Consider the following 15,267-nt stretch of genomic DNA (forward strand, 5'->3'; position numbering starts at 1 on the left):
GTAAGATCTACTTTGAAAAAGACTTCCTATGTGCTTTGGAGAGAAATGAAACCCAGTGTAAATTACTTCAAAATCTTTGGTTGCAAATGCTATGTTCATAATAACAATAAAACACATTTGGCAAAATTTGATGCTTAATCAGATGAATTTAATTTTATGGGTTATTTAGAACATAGTAAGGCTTATAGAGTTTTCAATAAACGGTCTCTTCTTATTGAGGAATCCATGCATGTGGTTTTCAAAGAAATTAACAATCCTATACCTAGTAAAGATTTGTCTGAAGATGAACTTTTTACAGGTAACAGTAACCATTCAGAAGGAAATCATCATCAACACATCTTATATGAGCAAAATAGAAGTCAGTAGTCAAATGAGCCTGATAGATTATAAGATCAGCTTCCTGATCAAAATGATCAAGCTAATCCTCATATAGAAGTTGTTTCTGACATTAATGAAAAATTACCAAAGGAATGAAGATATCACAAATATCATTCACAGAAAAATCTTCTTTCAAGTCCTTCTAACAAAATGATGACCAGAAGTGAGCTAAAGAAGATGATGGCAAATGTGGCTCATATTTCTTATGTCTCAAAAATTGAACCAAAAGGCATAGAAGAGGGACTAAAAGATGACAACTGGCTTTTAGCTATGCAAGAAGAACTGAACCAGTTTGAAATAAATTAAGTCTGGAATCTTGTACCTCGTCCAAGAAATAAGACTATTATTGGAACTAAATGGGTGTTTAGAAAAAAACTGGATGATCAAGGTAATGTTATGAGGAACAAAGCAAGTCTTGTGGCTAAAGGTTACAATCAGGCTGAAGGTATTGACTATGATGAAACATTTGCTCCAGTTGCTAGACTTGAATCTATAAGGATGTTTTGTGCATACGCTAGCTACATGAACTTCAAACTTCAACAAATGGATGTGAAGAGTGCATTTCTGAATGGCTATCTAAACGAGGAGGTGTTTGTGGAACAACCTCAAAGCTTTGAAAATTATGAGTTCCATGATCATGTTTTCAAGCTAAAAAATGCTCTTTATGGGCTAAAGCAAGCTCCAAGAGCATGGTATGAAAGATTAAGTAGCTTCATGCTCAAGAATGGATTTTCCAGAGGGAGAGTTGATAAAACTCTATTCATCAAGAAGCAGCTCAAAGACTCTCTGACATGATGAAAAATGGGTTTGAGATGAGCATGATGGGAGAGCTGAACTTTTTTCTGGGTCTTCAAATCAAGCAATGCAAAGATGGGATCTTCATTACTCAGTCAAAATATGTCAAAGAACTTACCAAAAAAATCAAAATGACTGAAGCTAAAGTTACCGAGATTCCAATGAGTGCTACCTTCAAATTTGAGAAAGATGAGAAAGGTAAATTTGTCGATTGCAAGCTTTATAGAGGTATGATTGGTTCATTACTATGCCTAACTGCTATTCGTCCTGATATTCATTTCAGTGTCTGTGTTTGTGCTAGATTTCAAGCTGATCCTAAAGAATCTCATATTATTGCTGTTAAAAGAATTCTTAGGTATCTTTTAAGTACTCAAGACCTAGGTCTTTGGTATCCAAGAAATATTTCATTTGATCTTGTGGGGTATTGTGATGCTGATTTTGCAAGCAGTAAAACTGATAAAAAGAACACTTCAGGAGCATGTCAATTCTTAGGTCATGCACTAATCTCTTGGTTCAGCAAAAAGCAAACCTCCGTGGCCTTATCCACAGCTGAAGCAGAGTATATAGCTGCTGGAAGCTGTGTTGCTCAAATAATCTGGATGAAACAGGAGCTAGAGGACTACAATCTAAGGTACACTAAGATACCTATTATGTGTGATAAGACAAGTGCCATTAATCTGACCAAGAACCCTATCATGCATTCTAGAACCAAGCATACAGAAATTCGACATCATTTCATCAGAGACCATGTTCAAGCTAATGATATTGAGCTAATTTTTGTTCCAACTGAAATACAACTTGTTGATTTAAATGAGGAAACTTTCTGCAGGATCCGTAGAGACTTAGGTCTCATGCTTCTAGAAGAATAATTCTCCATGCATTGCATATCTTTTATTTTTCTGTTTAAATTTGTTATCTTCCCTGTTTTTGAGTTTGAATTTTTTAAATTTGATTTGATCTTTTCTAATTGATTCTTCATCTCCTTCTAAAGTTGTTCAGTCAAGTATATCCCCTTCTGTTTCTAAAAGAGCCACCTGTTCTACCACTAAGTTTGAAACCTCAAAGATCTCACCTGGTGAAATAGGTTCTAAAGACAAACCTGATGTCCTAGAAGATTAAGTCTAGTTGTTGTTCTTTATGAGTCTTTTTATCTTTAAGCTGTTATCTTTACGTTTTGATGTTGCTTATACTTACTGTTATTTTATGATCATGCTATTTTATTACTCTTTCATTCTCGTTTTGATGTCTGACAAAAAGGGGGAGTAATATGTGCTTTTAATTTTTCTATATGTGAATGTCATTTGCTTGCAGAATTATCTACATAATCTTTTCAGTATGGCTTTTTCTGCTATAAGTCTTTTTATTCTGACTGATCTTACTTTAAATCTTTTATTGTCAAGATAATCTGAAATGGAGTCATTTGCATTTATTGCTTAGAAAAAGGTTAAAGAAAATTTTAAAATTAGTTTGGCACAAATTCGGGGGGGGGGGGGGGGGGGGGGGGGGGGGGGCTAATATGAGCAGAAAATAAACTATTTTTCAAAAATTGCACTTCATTCATTCATATCTATATTTACTCTTTGGTATATATCTAACTTTACTAGTTCAAAGTTTTGTCATTATCAAAAAGGGGGAGATTGTTGGCTAAAGGTTACCCCTAATTTTGATATACCATAAACTTTAATCAAGTAAGATTTAACAGTATTTGTTCAGCAGTTTATAAGACTTGCAGAAACTTTCCCAAGCTAATCCTGGGATCAGAAGAAAAACAAAGTCAAAGAAAATTCAATCCAAAAAACAACAAGACTGGGCTGTCAAGATTTATGGGCTATAAAAATGTTATTAGAACTTCATATAAAAGGTAAATGGTCTTAGTGGAAATCCCAAGAGGTGATATCTTGGGGAGTGGATGTATGTAGTTGCAGAACTATTATAAAAATCCAGTGTTCTTTACTTTATGATTTATTGCTTATTTCCAGTTTAACTTTTAAAATGTTCAAATTAGCTTTCATAATATTTTTACAAGCTATTTTTGAAAAGTTTTTTAAGTTCTCAACCCCCCCCCCCCTTCCCCCCTTCTAGAGAAGCCATCTGGACCAACAGCTCTGTTAACATCACTGTTGAGTATAAACCCAACTTGTAGTAATCCGGAAGTCGGATGTCGATCCCACGGAGACAAGAGGTTTAAAGTGAATGAAATTGACTTTGATTTTCAATTCGGAAAGCAACGAGTAATTGGATTTTTGATTAATAACAACGGAACTAAATTTAAGCAATCACTAATTAGACTAAGAAGCAATTAAGAATTAAACAACTAATTGATTAAAGGATTAAAAACAATAATTAAAAGCGCCTAAGGGTTGCTAATCATGCCAACGACATTCCTAGATAATAGGTCGGGTATACGGGTATTGGTTCGGGTCGAGCCATTCTAAGGTATCTAAATCCGCTCTCTCGAGCCGGAAGTTGAAGAACCGACAATTGATTAATGAGTCGAAATCCAACTCACTCTCGCGCAATTGGATGGCGACTACAACAATCAATCCGATTAATCCGCAAACTCAAACAACCGCTAAATCCCCAAATCACTCTCGTGCTTCTAGGTCTTAAGCTTGTACTCAACTAGGTCTATTTGATTAGCTTAACTCTCGCCCTCACTAATCAAACACAAATCATAAATTAAGAAACTAACTTAATCTAAGCATTAAGATCATTAAGCACAACAAAACCCTAACCCATACAACCCTAACCAATCATCTAGCAATCATATACAACAATCATAAACAACCCCAAGACTAGGGGTTTAGCTACTCATAACTAAGCTAACATTAACTACTAAGCAACAATTAGTCAACATAATAAGGTTTAGAGTAAATACCTCAAGTGAGAAAGGAATCAATAACATAAACAAGATAATGAAGATAGAAACTCAAAAGCTTGCATTAATGGAGATGAAACCCAAACTATAAAAGCTGTAAATTAAATGAAGAACACCAAGAACTATGAAGATCCTCTTCTAAAAGTAGAGAGCAAAAGGAATAAAATTGATTGATTCAAAGTTGTTGCTTACAAAAGTGAATGATTGACCTAAAAGATAATGTGTCTTATATAGTCTGGATAAAAAGGGAAATAAAAACATCCTAGTACAAGAGGTGTTGGGCTAAAAGAGGAAGTGGGCCACTTAAAGCTCTTTCTTCAAAACAGATTTCGTCTTCAGCTTTTTCCCATGTCTTGGTCGAGAAGCTCATTTAAGTTGAGCTTCTCGATCGAGAAGCTCCTTTGATGAACCTTCGTGCAAAATGGTCTTTCATGTCTTGGTCGAAAAGCTCATGTCTTGGTCGAGACATTTGTTAAATTACACATGTCTCTTTTGCTTCTCAGCTTCTCTTTTGCTCATGAACTTCTCTTCCAAGACATGCTTTAAAGACTTGATTTCTCTTTAACTCTTTGCTTTAGTTTCCGACTTTGATATTTCTTTAATTCTTCACTCTTTTTAGCCCAAATAGTTCCGTAAACACTCCAAATCACCTGAAACGCCAACACACGTAATAAGGTATCGAAACACCTAAAAACACATGTTAAAACACAATAAAGCGATGCGAAAACTATCTAAATACTAGGAGTATTCTACTCCTATCAATCACCTCCACTGTCTTTATCACCGCCCATTCATCCTCCTTAAATAACACCACCACCATCACCGTCTTATCCTCCCATTTCACAATCACCCTTACCATCACCAACTCCTTCATTCACACCCACAATGCCGCCAAGTGGGTCTCCTTCAGTTTCATTTCCCACATCATCCCCACCTTCTGATCCATTCCTACAACAACTTCAGTGACCGCTCCTACTTCGGGTCCTATTGCCAGTCCGCCGTCAATTTCAGAAGGCCCGACTATGGTAGCAACACCGGAGATTTTTCCTGGTATTCCTTCTAGTTCAACAACACCAACAGAGGCTCCAATGGTTTTCCCTTCTACTAGAAGTTTGACTAGCCCTACTTCGGGGAGTTTATCACTGAAAACTGCTCTAAGTCCGGTTGTTGATGATACAGATTCTAGGTCCTAATAATTCAAAATACTGCGTATAATCATTAAACGAGTAAACCAACCATGGCCAGGTCTCACCTGCTGACTCAGCGTGAGTATACGGGTAATTGCACAAATTTTGGGTGACATGGCTACCACAGTGTGCTAAACAATTATAGGTACAATTGAAACGCCAAAATACAAAATAAGGTAAAATTGGTGATTTTTCAACATTGGGATAATGATCGAAAAGGGGTTACAAGGTCATGAATTTTTAAGGCATTAGGTTTTTTTAATAATATTAAAAAAGTTAAAAAAATTATTTACATATCAAAGACTAATATTTCGCTTATTATTTCAAATTAATTTTCTAAAATATAATTAAAATGTAACAATATCAGATCATGCAGTTAAAATTGGACATCACAATAAAAAAATTTAAAAAACCAAATATTTATTATTTCTTAAAAATGAGACTATCTTAAAATTAATATATAACTGTAACATTAGACGAAACTGTTAGCCACAACACTAGATAAACTATTAAAAATCTCTTAAGAATTATATAAAAGATAGCTTGGATACAATAATAAAATTATAAATTATTAATAAAATTATAAAAGACATCACAATAAAATAATTTAAAACTCTCCTAAATAGTACGTGAATCGTAAAATAAGAGATAATAAGCAAAAATTAAATTATTTATTGCTCGATTTTTAAATTAAAATTATTTGTTTAATAATATAAAAATTATCAAAGGACATTTATGTCTTTTAGTTAAAAATATATTATATTATATTAAAATTAATTTTGTACTTCCCGGGAAGTAAAAAATTGAAACAAGTAACATTTAACAAACTTCCTGGGAAGTTAACTTTCCAAGAACTACACTTCCCGGGAAGTTACTTCCCAACAATTGCTATAAAACGAATCAAGCGAGGTCTAAATTAAAATTTAATAGTCTATATAGATATTTAAGTAAAATCCAATTACATTTAAAATAACTAAAATAAGGTCATTTATCTAGTTCCTCTATCATTATAAACTCAGAACATACTATTTGGCATCCAACTCATCTTCCATGATCATTAGTGGAAGACTTATAGCTGCCACAGTTTACTCGTTTTCCATAGTTTTTGACTTTAACATGCCTATTTATACTCCACTCCTCTCTTCTACAATATCACACCAGTCCACAGCCATAGAGTGAGTAAAACCTATCCCATAAATATTATAATACTTCATAATGGAGACATATTCTAAAGTGTTGAGTGTAATGTGCATGTTCATTGCCATTGCTGCTAATTCAGCACAAGGGCAAGCAGGCACTCGGGTCGGATTCTATTCGAGTTCATGTCCTAGAGCTGAGTCCATTGTACGCTCCACAGTTACAACTCATTTTAGGAGCAACCCGGGAATAGCTCCTGGTTTGCTGAGGATGCATTTCCATGACTGTTTCGTTCGAGGTTGCGACGCTTCTGTTCTTATTAGCGGCGCCAACACTGAGAGAACTGCACCACCCAATCTTGGGCTGAGAGGTTTTGAAGTCATTGATGACGCTAAGACTCAGCTTGAAGCTATATGTCCTGGAGTTGTTTCTTGTGCTGATATTCTTACTCTTGCGTCCCGTGATTCCGTTGTTTTGGTAATTATCGCTATCCGTCGTGACCCCTAAAGGTTTTCAAGTACATATTTTATTTGATTTTGAAATTTTAGTCTTATTTAAATAGTTTTAGAAAGGTATTTTTTTAATATTTTATACGATAACAATACTTACATTAATATATTTTTAAAAGACAAAATTTATCTTAACGTTTTTGTGTTTTTCATTTTTTTTACTTCGTTCTCAAGCATTTTAGTTTCTTTACTTGTTCCTTATACGTTTAAAAATAGTTTTATGAAATCTTTTTGTTATTAATAAAAATGCGAAAGTGTGAGCGATCAAGTAAAACTGTTTTCGAAAGTACAATAACCAAGTAAAAAAATTATAAAAACTGTTTTCGAAAATAAATGGATCAAGTAAGAAACAAAAACACATAAAAACGAATTACAGAAAAATGGAATGTATAGAGACATTAAGATCGATTTTGCCTTTTTAAAATTATATTATCGCGTCATTCATAATATAAGTAGCCATTTGACATACCAATTTAAAATAGGTTTTATGGTGTAGAAAAGTCAGACCTTTATCGTTGTTTGGAAATCTATCCTTATTTGGCCAATTCACTGAAAATTTATTCAAATTTTCAAATTAATATACCAGGTCATGTAATATTTCAATTGACAACTCTTTTTAAAAAAATACATATTCAATTGCATATAGGTACAATGAAATTAATTTTGAAAATTGAATCGATTTTCAGTGAATTGATCAAATTTGGATAGATTTGTAGGTTTTGAAAAGTTTGAATAGATTTTTAAAAAGTAAAATATATTTAACTTTTTAACACCATTAGACTTTTAAAATATAGCACATCTGACAGTTTAGTTAAACTTGAAACCGGGCGATATTGACCAATTAAAATTTATTAAATTTTCAAATTTAAAGGAGCGGAACTACAAATTTGGATTGCATTAAAAAGCTTGAACTTTTGTTTTATTATTATTGGTATCTTACAATTAATTTAAAAATTAAAAAGTTATTGTCTAATAATTTTCCGTATAATTTTATTAACATATTTATTTATTGTATGAAATTTATTAACTTATGTGTCAACTATATTTAAAGAATAAAGACAAAAAATATAAATTTTGTATTTATATTAATTTTGTTTATTTTGGTTTTCAAAAAACCCAAATCAAATAAAAAAATTGGACACCAAATTTTTATATAAGTATAATCCAAACCGGACGATATCTATAAAGCATTAGACCGTAGTTAAATTTTTAGATTGGTTCGATTTAATTTTACAATTTGGTTCGATTTTTGTATACTCCTACCATTTACTGTCATATCAATTTATTTCAATATAAATTAAAATATCTTGACCAAAAATAAACATAAAACTTTTTAAAGAAAATTCATTGCAATTCTTGTATGATAATCTAATACCGAAATATAGTTTAGAATATATTGTTATGTCAATTATCATAGTGGTTGTTATCCAATAATGTGTCTTACATTATAAAATATTTCTAGAATATTATATTGTCATTGATTGACACATTAATTTATTTTAATCTAAAAATTTTAAAATTAATATTTTAGTTTGAAATAAAAATAAAATCTAGAATTACATTTTAGTACTAAATTAAACTATAAGACAATTATTCAAAAAAAAAAAAAAACTATAAGACAAAAGTTTAAGTGCCATGCACCCAGAGTTCTAATCCAAATTGGTGACTTTGCATTTGTACTATAATAGGTTAAAGTTGACTAATAATCAAAATATTGTCTGTTTGCGTAGATACGATGTAGCAGTATTTGTTGACAAATTACGTAGTTGTCTGATTGATTTGCATGCAGAGTGGTGGAATAAGTTGGGCAGTGCCTACTGGACGTAGAGATGGGCGTGTCTCATTGGCATCTGAAGCTTCTACTTTGCCTGGCTTTACTGAATCTGTTGATTCTCAAAAACAAAAATTTGCTGCTCTCGGACTTAATGCTCAAGATCTTGTCGTACTTGTTGGTCAGTTCGATTTCAATCCGAGATATTTGATACCGATGAGTATTGAATAATTATTTTAAAGAGGGTTATGTTAATTTTTTAAAAAAATTACGCGAACGACAAATTATTTGGTACAAAAGTTTAAAAAATCAAACATATCGTTCGGTCTGAAAATAAAAAACGGAACCATGAATAGCTCAAACAAAAAAAATCTAAAATAGATGTGGTATCAATATTTAGAGCTATGATATTGTTTAAAATGAAAAGTTATTTAACTTGATCTAGTTTAATTCCAAATAAATTAAGATTTGTGAATATGTTGAAAAACAGGAGGTCACACCATAGGGACTACAGCTTGCCAATTCTTTAGTTACAGATTATACAATACATCAGCAAATGTGGCCGACCCTTCCATTAATGCTTCGTTTCTTCCTCAATTACAAGCACTCTGTCCACAAAACGGCGACGGGACTAGGAGAATTGCACTCGACACGGACAGTGCAAACAGATTCGACAATAATTTCTTCGCGAACTTGAGAAATGGCCGAGGAATACTGGAGTCTGATCAAAAGTTATGGACGGATGCTTCGACGAGAAGCATCGTACAACGTTTCTTGGGTATAAGAGGATTGGCTGGACTAAGCTTCAATGTTGAATTTGGAAGGTCGATGATCAAGATGAGTAACATTCAAGTGAAGACAGGCACTGATGGCGAAATTAGAAAGATATGCTCTGCAATAAATTAACTAGGACGGCTAAATATTCATATTAGTATTGTTACTGGATTACTATTAATAAGTTCAGTTATGATGTTATTGGAAATAATGTTCAGCGTAAGCTGATATGTTACATGTAATGAAGTAATTTTAATATTATTCAAGTGTGGTGTATACATAAACCAGATATATTATTTACAATGGGAAGTTTTGTGCCACAAAATATGTAAATTCTGTTGTTGTTCTAAAGTAAAAAAAACAAAACAAAACTAAACTAAACTTACCTTAAGTTACTATCCATTTCATCTATTTTAATGTAGTTTTTTAGCTTCTTAAGAATAAGTTAAAAATCAATTTGTAACTATATTATTATAGGTTTTTTCTCTTCTAAATTGTATACATCATTTACAATGAGGTAATACTTAATTTTAGTTAGATTATATGTAATACTTTTTAAAAGAATGTAATGCTTAATTTTAAAACATTTGTTATTTTTTTTTATGAATATAAATTTATATAAAAGCCATAAGAAATGGCAACTCGAAACTTATATCTTTTGCACAAAAAGCGGCACACTTAAAGTGGCACACTAAAAGCTTAGACTATAGAAAACGAGTCAAAAAATCAACCGTTCGAGTACAAAATACATACTCCCTCCGTCCCACTCTAATTGACAAAATAACTAAATTACAATAACCAATACAAACTAATAATGACATAGATAGTTACTTTTATACCCCTCTATTGAATATTTAATGGACTTCTAAAAAATGGTGAATATTTAATGGACTTCTAAAAAAATAATAACCCGAATAACTGAAACTCCTATTACGGCACTTAAAAAGAAAAACAAATCTCGTAAAACAAATAAAGATAACCGTCTCCTTAGCCGAATGCTCATTCCTAAAAACTCTGCTATTTCTACTTTTTCAGATATCCCAAACCACCAAACACCATAAGATTTGCCAAAGTTTCTAGTATGGTCCCCTCGGAACGATATCCTGCCGCTTAATCATAAAATCCTCAAAAGAATCCTGAAAAACTCAAGCTATATCCAATCTCTGATCACACCACACTAAACACTCCTTGCAAAAACACAATGAATAAATAAATGATCCTGTGACTCCAGCTCATTACAAAGAGAGCACATCGTATCATCAAGAGGAATTATAAAACGTCGTGTTAAAAATCAAAGTGGGAACTTAATGCGGTTGCGGAGACGGATTTTGAGTTCATGGAGAAAAGGGAGCGCAAAGTGGCATAGTGGCAGTTTCGTAATTCTGCCGAAGTTAAAAGTGTGCGATTTGGGCGGTTCCGGAGTCTAACTTTATTGGAAACGGGCCAACGATCGATATCTATGAGCTTTGCTCATGGTCTACGTCGCTTTTGGGCTGATTTCCATCATCTGGGCCCTCAAAATGGCGTCCTTGTGATTTCGGCAGTTTTTGAGGCTTTTTAGTTTAATTCGTTTTACACCCAGTTTAGGGTTTTTATTTTGTCTTAGTATTTAAACAACCTTATGAATTGTTGAACGGCAGTTTTTGATGTTTTGAGAATTGATTTGTTATTTCCCAAATTTCGGTATTCTTTGAATCAATGATTATTTGATGCCTATTGCCTAGTATTCTTTTATTTGAATCAATAGGTTTTAGAAGTTAATTGTTGGCATAATTTGATTATCTACAGCTTTTAAAATATCTTGTTCTTTGTTGAGACTTCCGCTACATCAGAAATCGATTATGTAAAGCAACCCAAATGAAAAAATTAACACGAGGAAGAGTTTGCGAATTCCAAACTTGAGCAAAAGATGAAGTGTTCGCCACTCTATTATCTGCACCTTTCATCATATACCTGATATAGCAGTTGTAACCTCAACCCCTGTTGTCTGTCTTCTCTGAACAGCAGCAGGTCCCTGAACTTCAGCAGCAGCACGACTAAAAGAAGAAGAATGCAAGTCGTTTATTAGCTCAGCAGTTCGACTGGAGTGGAGATCGTTGGCACGTGACAAAATCCCATCTACCGCGGTAGAAACTTGATCTTTACTGCCTGCATGGTGGGTCTACCTATGCAATGAAGCAGTTGTAGTTGACACAATCTTGTAAAACGAAGCTGCAGAGTAAATAGATGAAGGGGTATTCCATTTAATAATATCAGCTCTACCATCAACAAAGTGTAACTCATCAAATAAAATCTGAAGAGTCCATAATAGAAGCAGCTAAGATCCTCTCAAGCGCCTTCTTCACCTCCAACTGTTGCTCCTAATATCAGCTATATAAGCGTGTTTCTGATTAGAGAGATTGAAAAGTCTAAGAAATAATTTCATCGTCATCCCATTTTCCAACCAATTATCATGCCAAACACTCACAAGGGCACCATCACCAACCTTATATCGTACATTGCCAATAAAAACTTTCCACATAAATTCATCACCACAACTGTAATACCCCGAATATTTTAAAATAATTAAATCAGGCCACGTTTCGACAATTTGGGATCGGAAGCACGTCGGAAAATTTGGAAATTGGACTCGGGATGCTAGCCCGCGGCTGTGCGCAGCACAGCTCGACTGCGAACGCACAGCACACTGTGCGATCGCACAATGCAGGGCGAACGCACAGCAGAACTGTTATAATACCCCAAAATATTTTAAGATAATTAAGTCGTGCCACGTGTCGAGATTTCCGATAAATTAAATTAAGAAGAATTTAATTTAATTATATCGGAAATTTAGAATAAAATTTTATTGAGCTGTTTTGCGGGAATTAAGTAAATAACTTCGAAAATTAATATAAAATAGATTATAAATCCCGTAATGGAATTTATTTTGCCAAAGTCCGCGAAATAATTTATAATATTTATGGTAAAAGTTTCGAGTCAATCAGAGACCGTTTAAAATTTGAACGCGGATAGGTTTTGGACTAAATTGAAACTTTTGAAAAGTTTCAAGGACCAAAATGCAAATTAGCCAAAATATATATAAATTCTTCATGATGAAGAATCCAGAAACCCCATATCAGTTCCTTCACTTCTCTTTTACATTTTCTCGTTTGTCAATTGCGGCTCGTCGCTCGATCTTCGTTTCTCGTCCGTTTCCGACGTTCTATTGCTCGAAACGATCGTATTTCAGTGGCGTATCACGGTAAGCTTGACGTTTTATCGTTTAGACGAATATATTTTGAGTTATTTTGATTCAAAGTTTTAGGCCACGAAACGATTTTATCGTTTTATCGATTATAGGATTGGTTTATAGAGTTTTGAGTTTAGAATACGCGTTTTGGTTGAGTTTGGAGCGTTTTTACGCATATAGCAGGTCGGAAGCCCCGGAAAACGATTCCGGGTGCACGATCGTGCACCTTTACATGGTGCAGGACCGTGCACCACCAAGGTGCACGATCGTGCACCCCCATGCACGAACGTGCACCACCAAGGTGCACGATCGTGCACCCCCATGCATGAACGTGCACCCCAGACCCTCGCACCCCGATTTTTGGTTGTTTAATGCCCGTTGTATACGCGTGTCGAGGTTGAAAATCGATTGAAAACGATTGGGTATCGATTGATTTTAATAGTTAACCTAATGAGGTTAATACAGAATTGAATTAGAAAAGATATATGATTCGTAAACAAGTTAGATATCGTTTAACGAGATATGCGTGAGAAGCACGACGGTTAATGAAAGTATAACATATCGTGTCTCGAGTCTAGAGTCAATCTTAGAATAGGATTCTGATTCGAGTCAAATGTTTTGAAATTGTTTTAGATCTGGCGAGGCAAGAAGCAGCTGGACCAGGAGCTCGGGAAGCTTGACGTTTCTAAGCCCCGGCATATTTTTGGATAAGCGTTTTCTGTGAGTTTATACAATTTGCTTTTAAATTATTTATTCAAGTAATTACTTTATATTGCTTTATGTTTGAATTGTATATTTATATTGCGAAATTTTTATATGAATTGCACATACGCTTGATTTGAAACCAGTATTGATCCGATGGAACGTGCTACCTATTGAGCGGCAATAGGACTGCGTGATCACCAGTTTTGATTTGATACAGCTATGAGTTGATTATGATTATTGATGGTTCTGCGAATGGTAGGATCTTCTCTTGTCAACCTGAGATCACGAACACAGGTTAGAATGAGTCGGACGTTGTGTCCGACCACACTCTGATGCCTAAGTCAGATACCTTGTAAGGTTCAAAGATAAATGACGTAGTTTTAAGAGAATGAATTAGGGTTTTACCTTTGGTCTTTGGTCTATTTATATAGAATCCTCTCTCAGTAACCGACTCCAAGTCATCTTCTTGTGATTGTGTTTAATTCGGACTCCTGCTGGAAAATAGGGATTATGTTAATCCCAATCTTTCCGAATTACTTGAGATCATATCAGTTAGAATCTGCATCTGCTGACTAATGACCACTGTTTGGTGTCTACTGTCTGCTGCTATTGTTTGACTATATGCATTGGGGTCAACTGCGTATCCATCATCAGCCCCTCCCCTCTCTATTCCGTAGCGCAATCATTTATGGTTGTTTGAAATAAAATCCGGGTAATTTTAATGCCAAGTCACCTTAAGTAGTTATCCCGTTTCATGCCGCGTGTTCCATTATTTGAATTTTCAAAAATTTGAAAATCAAAATCAAAAACCCGTTTCTGCCGTTTCTCCTATGCACCCTCTCTCATCCACGTGTCCTTTCACGCATTTATAACTTCTTCTCCTTCCTCATTTTTCAATTTACTCTTATTTTCTGCAATCTTCTTTCTTTCTTCTTCCTAAAATTCCTTTGTTATTTGTGCACATTCCTTGCTCCTCTCTTTGTTTTCTTTGGCGATCGTTCCTCTCCATACTTACCAGGTACTCTCTTGCTTCTTTTTAATTTATTTTCCTCGCATCATGACTCGCACTCGTTCTAGTGTAGCTACACCTTCCTCCGGAACCACCGTAGGCTATCGTAGGTATTTGGTTGAGTTTATGTCTAGGATTGACGACGGTATGCTTTCTGGCATCCGCGAAGCGTACGACATCCCTTTTGACTATACTCTATACTCTTGTGATCCTTCATTTAGTGCTAATTTTCGCCCTGAGGCCAATCGTGTCGTCGTCTATAAGGAACAACTTTGAGGCGGCCTTCGCTTCCCTCTAACTACTTTTCTTCGTGATTTCATTATTACCCACAAAATTCCTCTAGGGCAAATTCACCCAAATGCTATTCGATTGTTGCGCGCTTTTCCTGAACTGATTCATACCAAAAATCTCTTTCCAACCCTTGGCCTATTGGCCGAAGTTTTTAATGTTTCTAGACGGGCCAACGAATTCTATCTGTATCTTCCCTTTGTCTGGGGTAAACGACTGCTTGCTGGTCTCCCTAAACTTAACAAGGGCTGGCAAAATATGTTTTTCTGTGTTGGTCATGAAGATGCTTTTGCCTCTTTTCCCCTTTCCTGGTTGGACAAACCTTTGAAAGTTGCTGTCACTAAACCTTCTAAGATAGATCTGCTACTTCTGGAACAACTCATTGGTGCTGCGCGCATCAAATGTTTCAATGCCCCAGACTTAGTTAATAATTATATGGCTCGCCTGTTTCCTGAATATGCTCCCCTTGCGGATGACTCTGATGACTCCCCAGATCCTAGTGCGGGTAGCCAATCTGTTTCCCATGAACCCACTGAGTCTGCGTCACTTATGGATCTAAGCTCTTCTGAAAAGGGTATGCTAATTTCTCTTTTTCTTGTAATTTTAT

General features: G+C 34.5%; 2 protein-coding genes across 2 annotated transcripts; both read left to right on the forward strand.

Annotated features, from left to right (window-relative positions):
• Window positions 1-1,169: 1,169 nt before the first annotated feature.
• Window positions 1,170-2,577, forward strand: LOC126687601 (uncharacterized mitochondrial protein AtMg00810-like). The gene is made up of 3 exons (XM_050382157.1): window positions 1,170-2,007; window positions 2,165-2,277; window positions 2,485-2,577. Exons 1-3 carry the CDS (start codon window positions 1,170-1,172, stop codon window positions 2,575-2,577), a joined length of 1,044 nt encoding a protein of 347 aa, XP_050238114.1.
• Window positions 2,578-6,292: 3,715 nt separating this feature from the next.
• Window positions 6,293-9,736, forward strand: LOC126686271 (peroxidase N1-like). Its single transcript, XM_050380312.2, has 3 exons — window positions 6,293-6,852; window positions 8,674-8,836; window positions 9,146-9,736. The coding sequence occupies exons 1-3, from the start codon at window positions 6,454-6,456 to the stop codon at window positions 9,559-9,561; spliced, it is 978 nt and encodes a 325-aa protein (XP_050236269.1). The 5' UTR covers window positions 6,293-6,453; the 3' UTR covers window positions 9,562-9,736.
• The last annotated feature ends 5,531 nt before the right edge of the window (window positions 9,737-15,267 follow it).

Source organism: Mercurialis annua, linkage group LG6 (genome assembly GCF_937616625.2).
Source record: "Mercurialis annua linkage group LG6, ddMerAnnu1.2, whole genome shotgun sequence".
Lineage (NCBI taxonomy): Eukaryota > Viridiplantae > Streptophyta > Magnoliopsida > Malpighiales > Euphorbiaceae > Mercurialis > Mercurialis annua.

Coding starts and splice junctions, on each gene's coding strand:
- LOC126687601 (XM_050382157.1), top strand. CDS start 1,170: ATGATGAAAAATGGGTTTGAGATGAGCATGATGGGAGAGCTGAACTTT. Junction 2,008..2,164: donor GGAAACTTTCTGCAGGATCC/GTAGAGACTTAG, acceptor CTCCTTCTAAAG/TTGTTCAGTCAAGTATATCC. Junction 2,278..2,484: donor GTTCTAAAGACAAACCTGAT/GTCCTAGAAGAT, acceptor ATTTGCTTGCAG/AATTATCTACATAATCTTTT.
- LOC126686271 (XM_050380312.2), top strand. CDS start 6,454: ATGGAGACATATTCTAAAGTGTTGAGTGTAATGTGCATGTTCATTGCC. Junction 6,853..8,673: donor CCCGTGATTCCGTTGTTTTG/GTAATTATCGCT, acceptor ATTTGCATGCAG/AGTGGTGGAATAAGTTGGGC. Junction 8,837..9,145: donor AGATCTTGTCGTACTTGTTG/GTCAGTTCGATT, acceptor GTTGAAAAACAG/GAGGTCACACCATAGGGACT.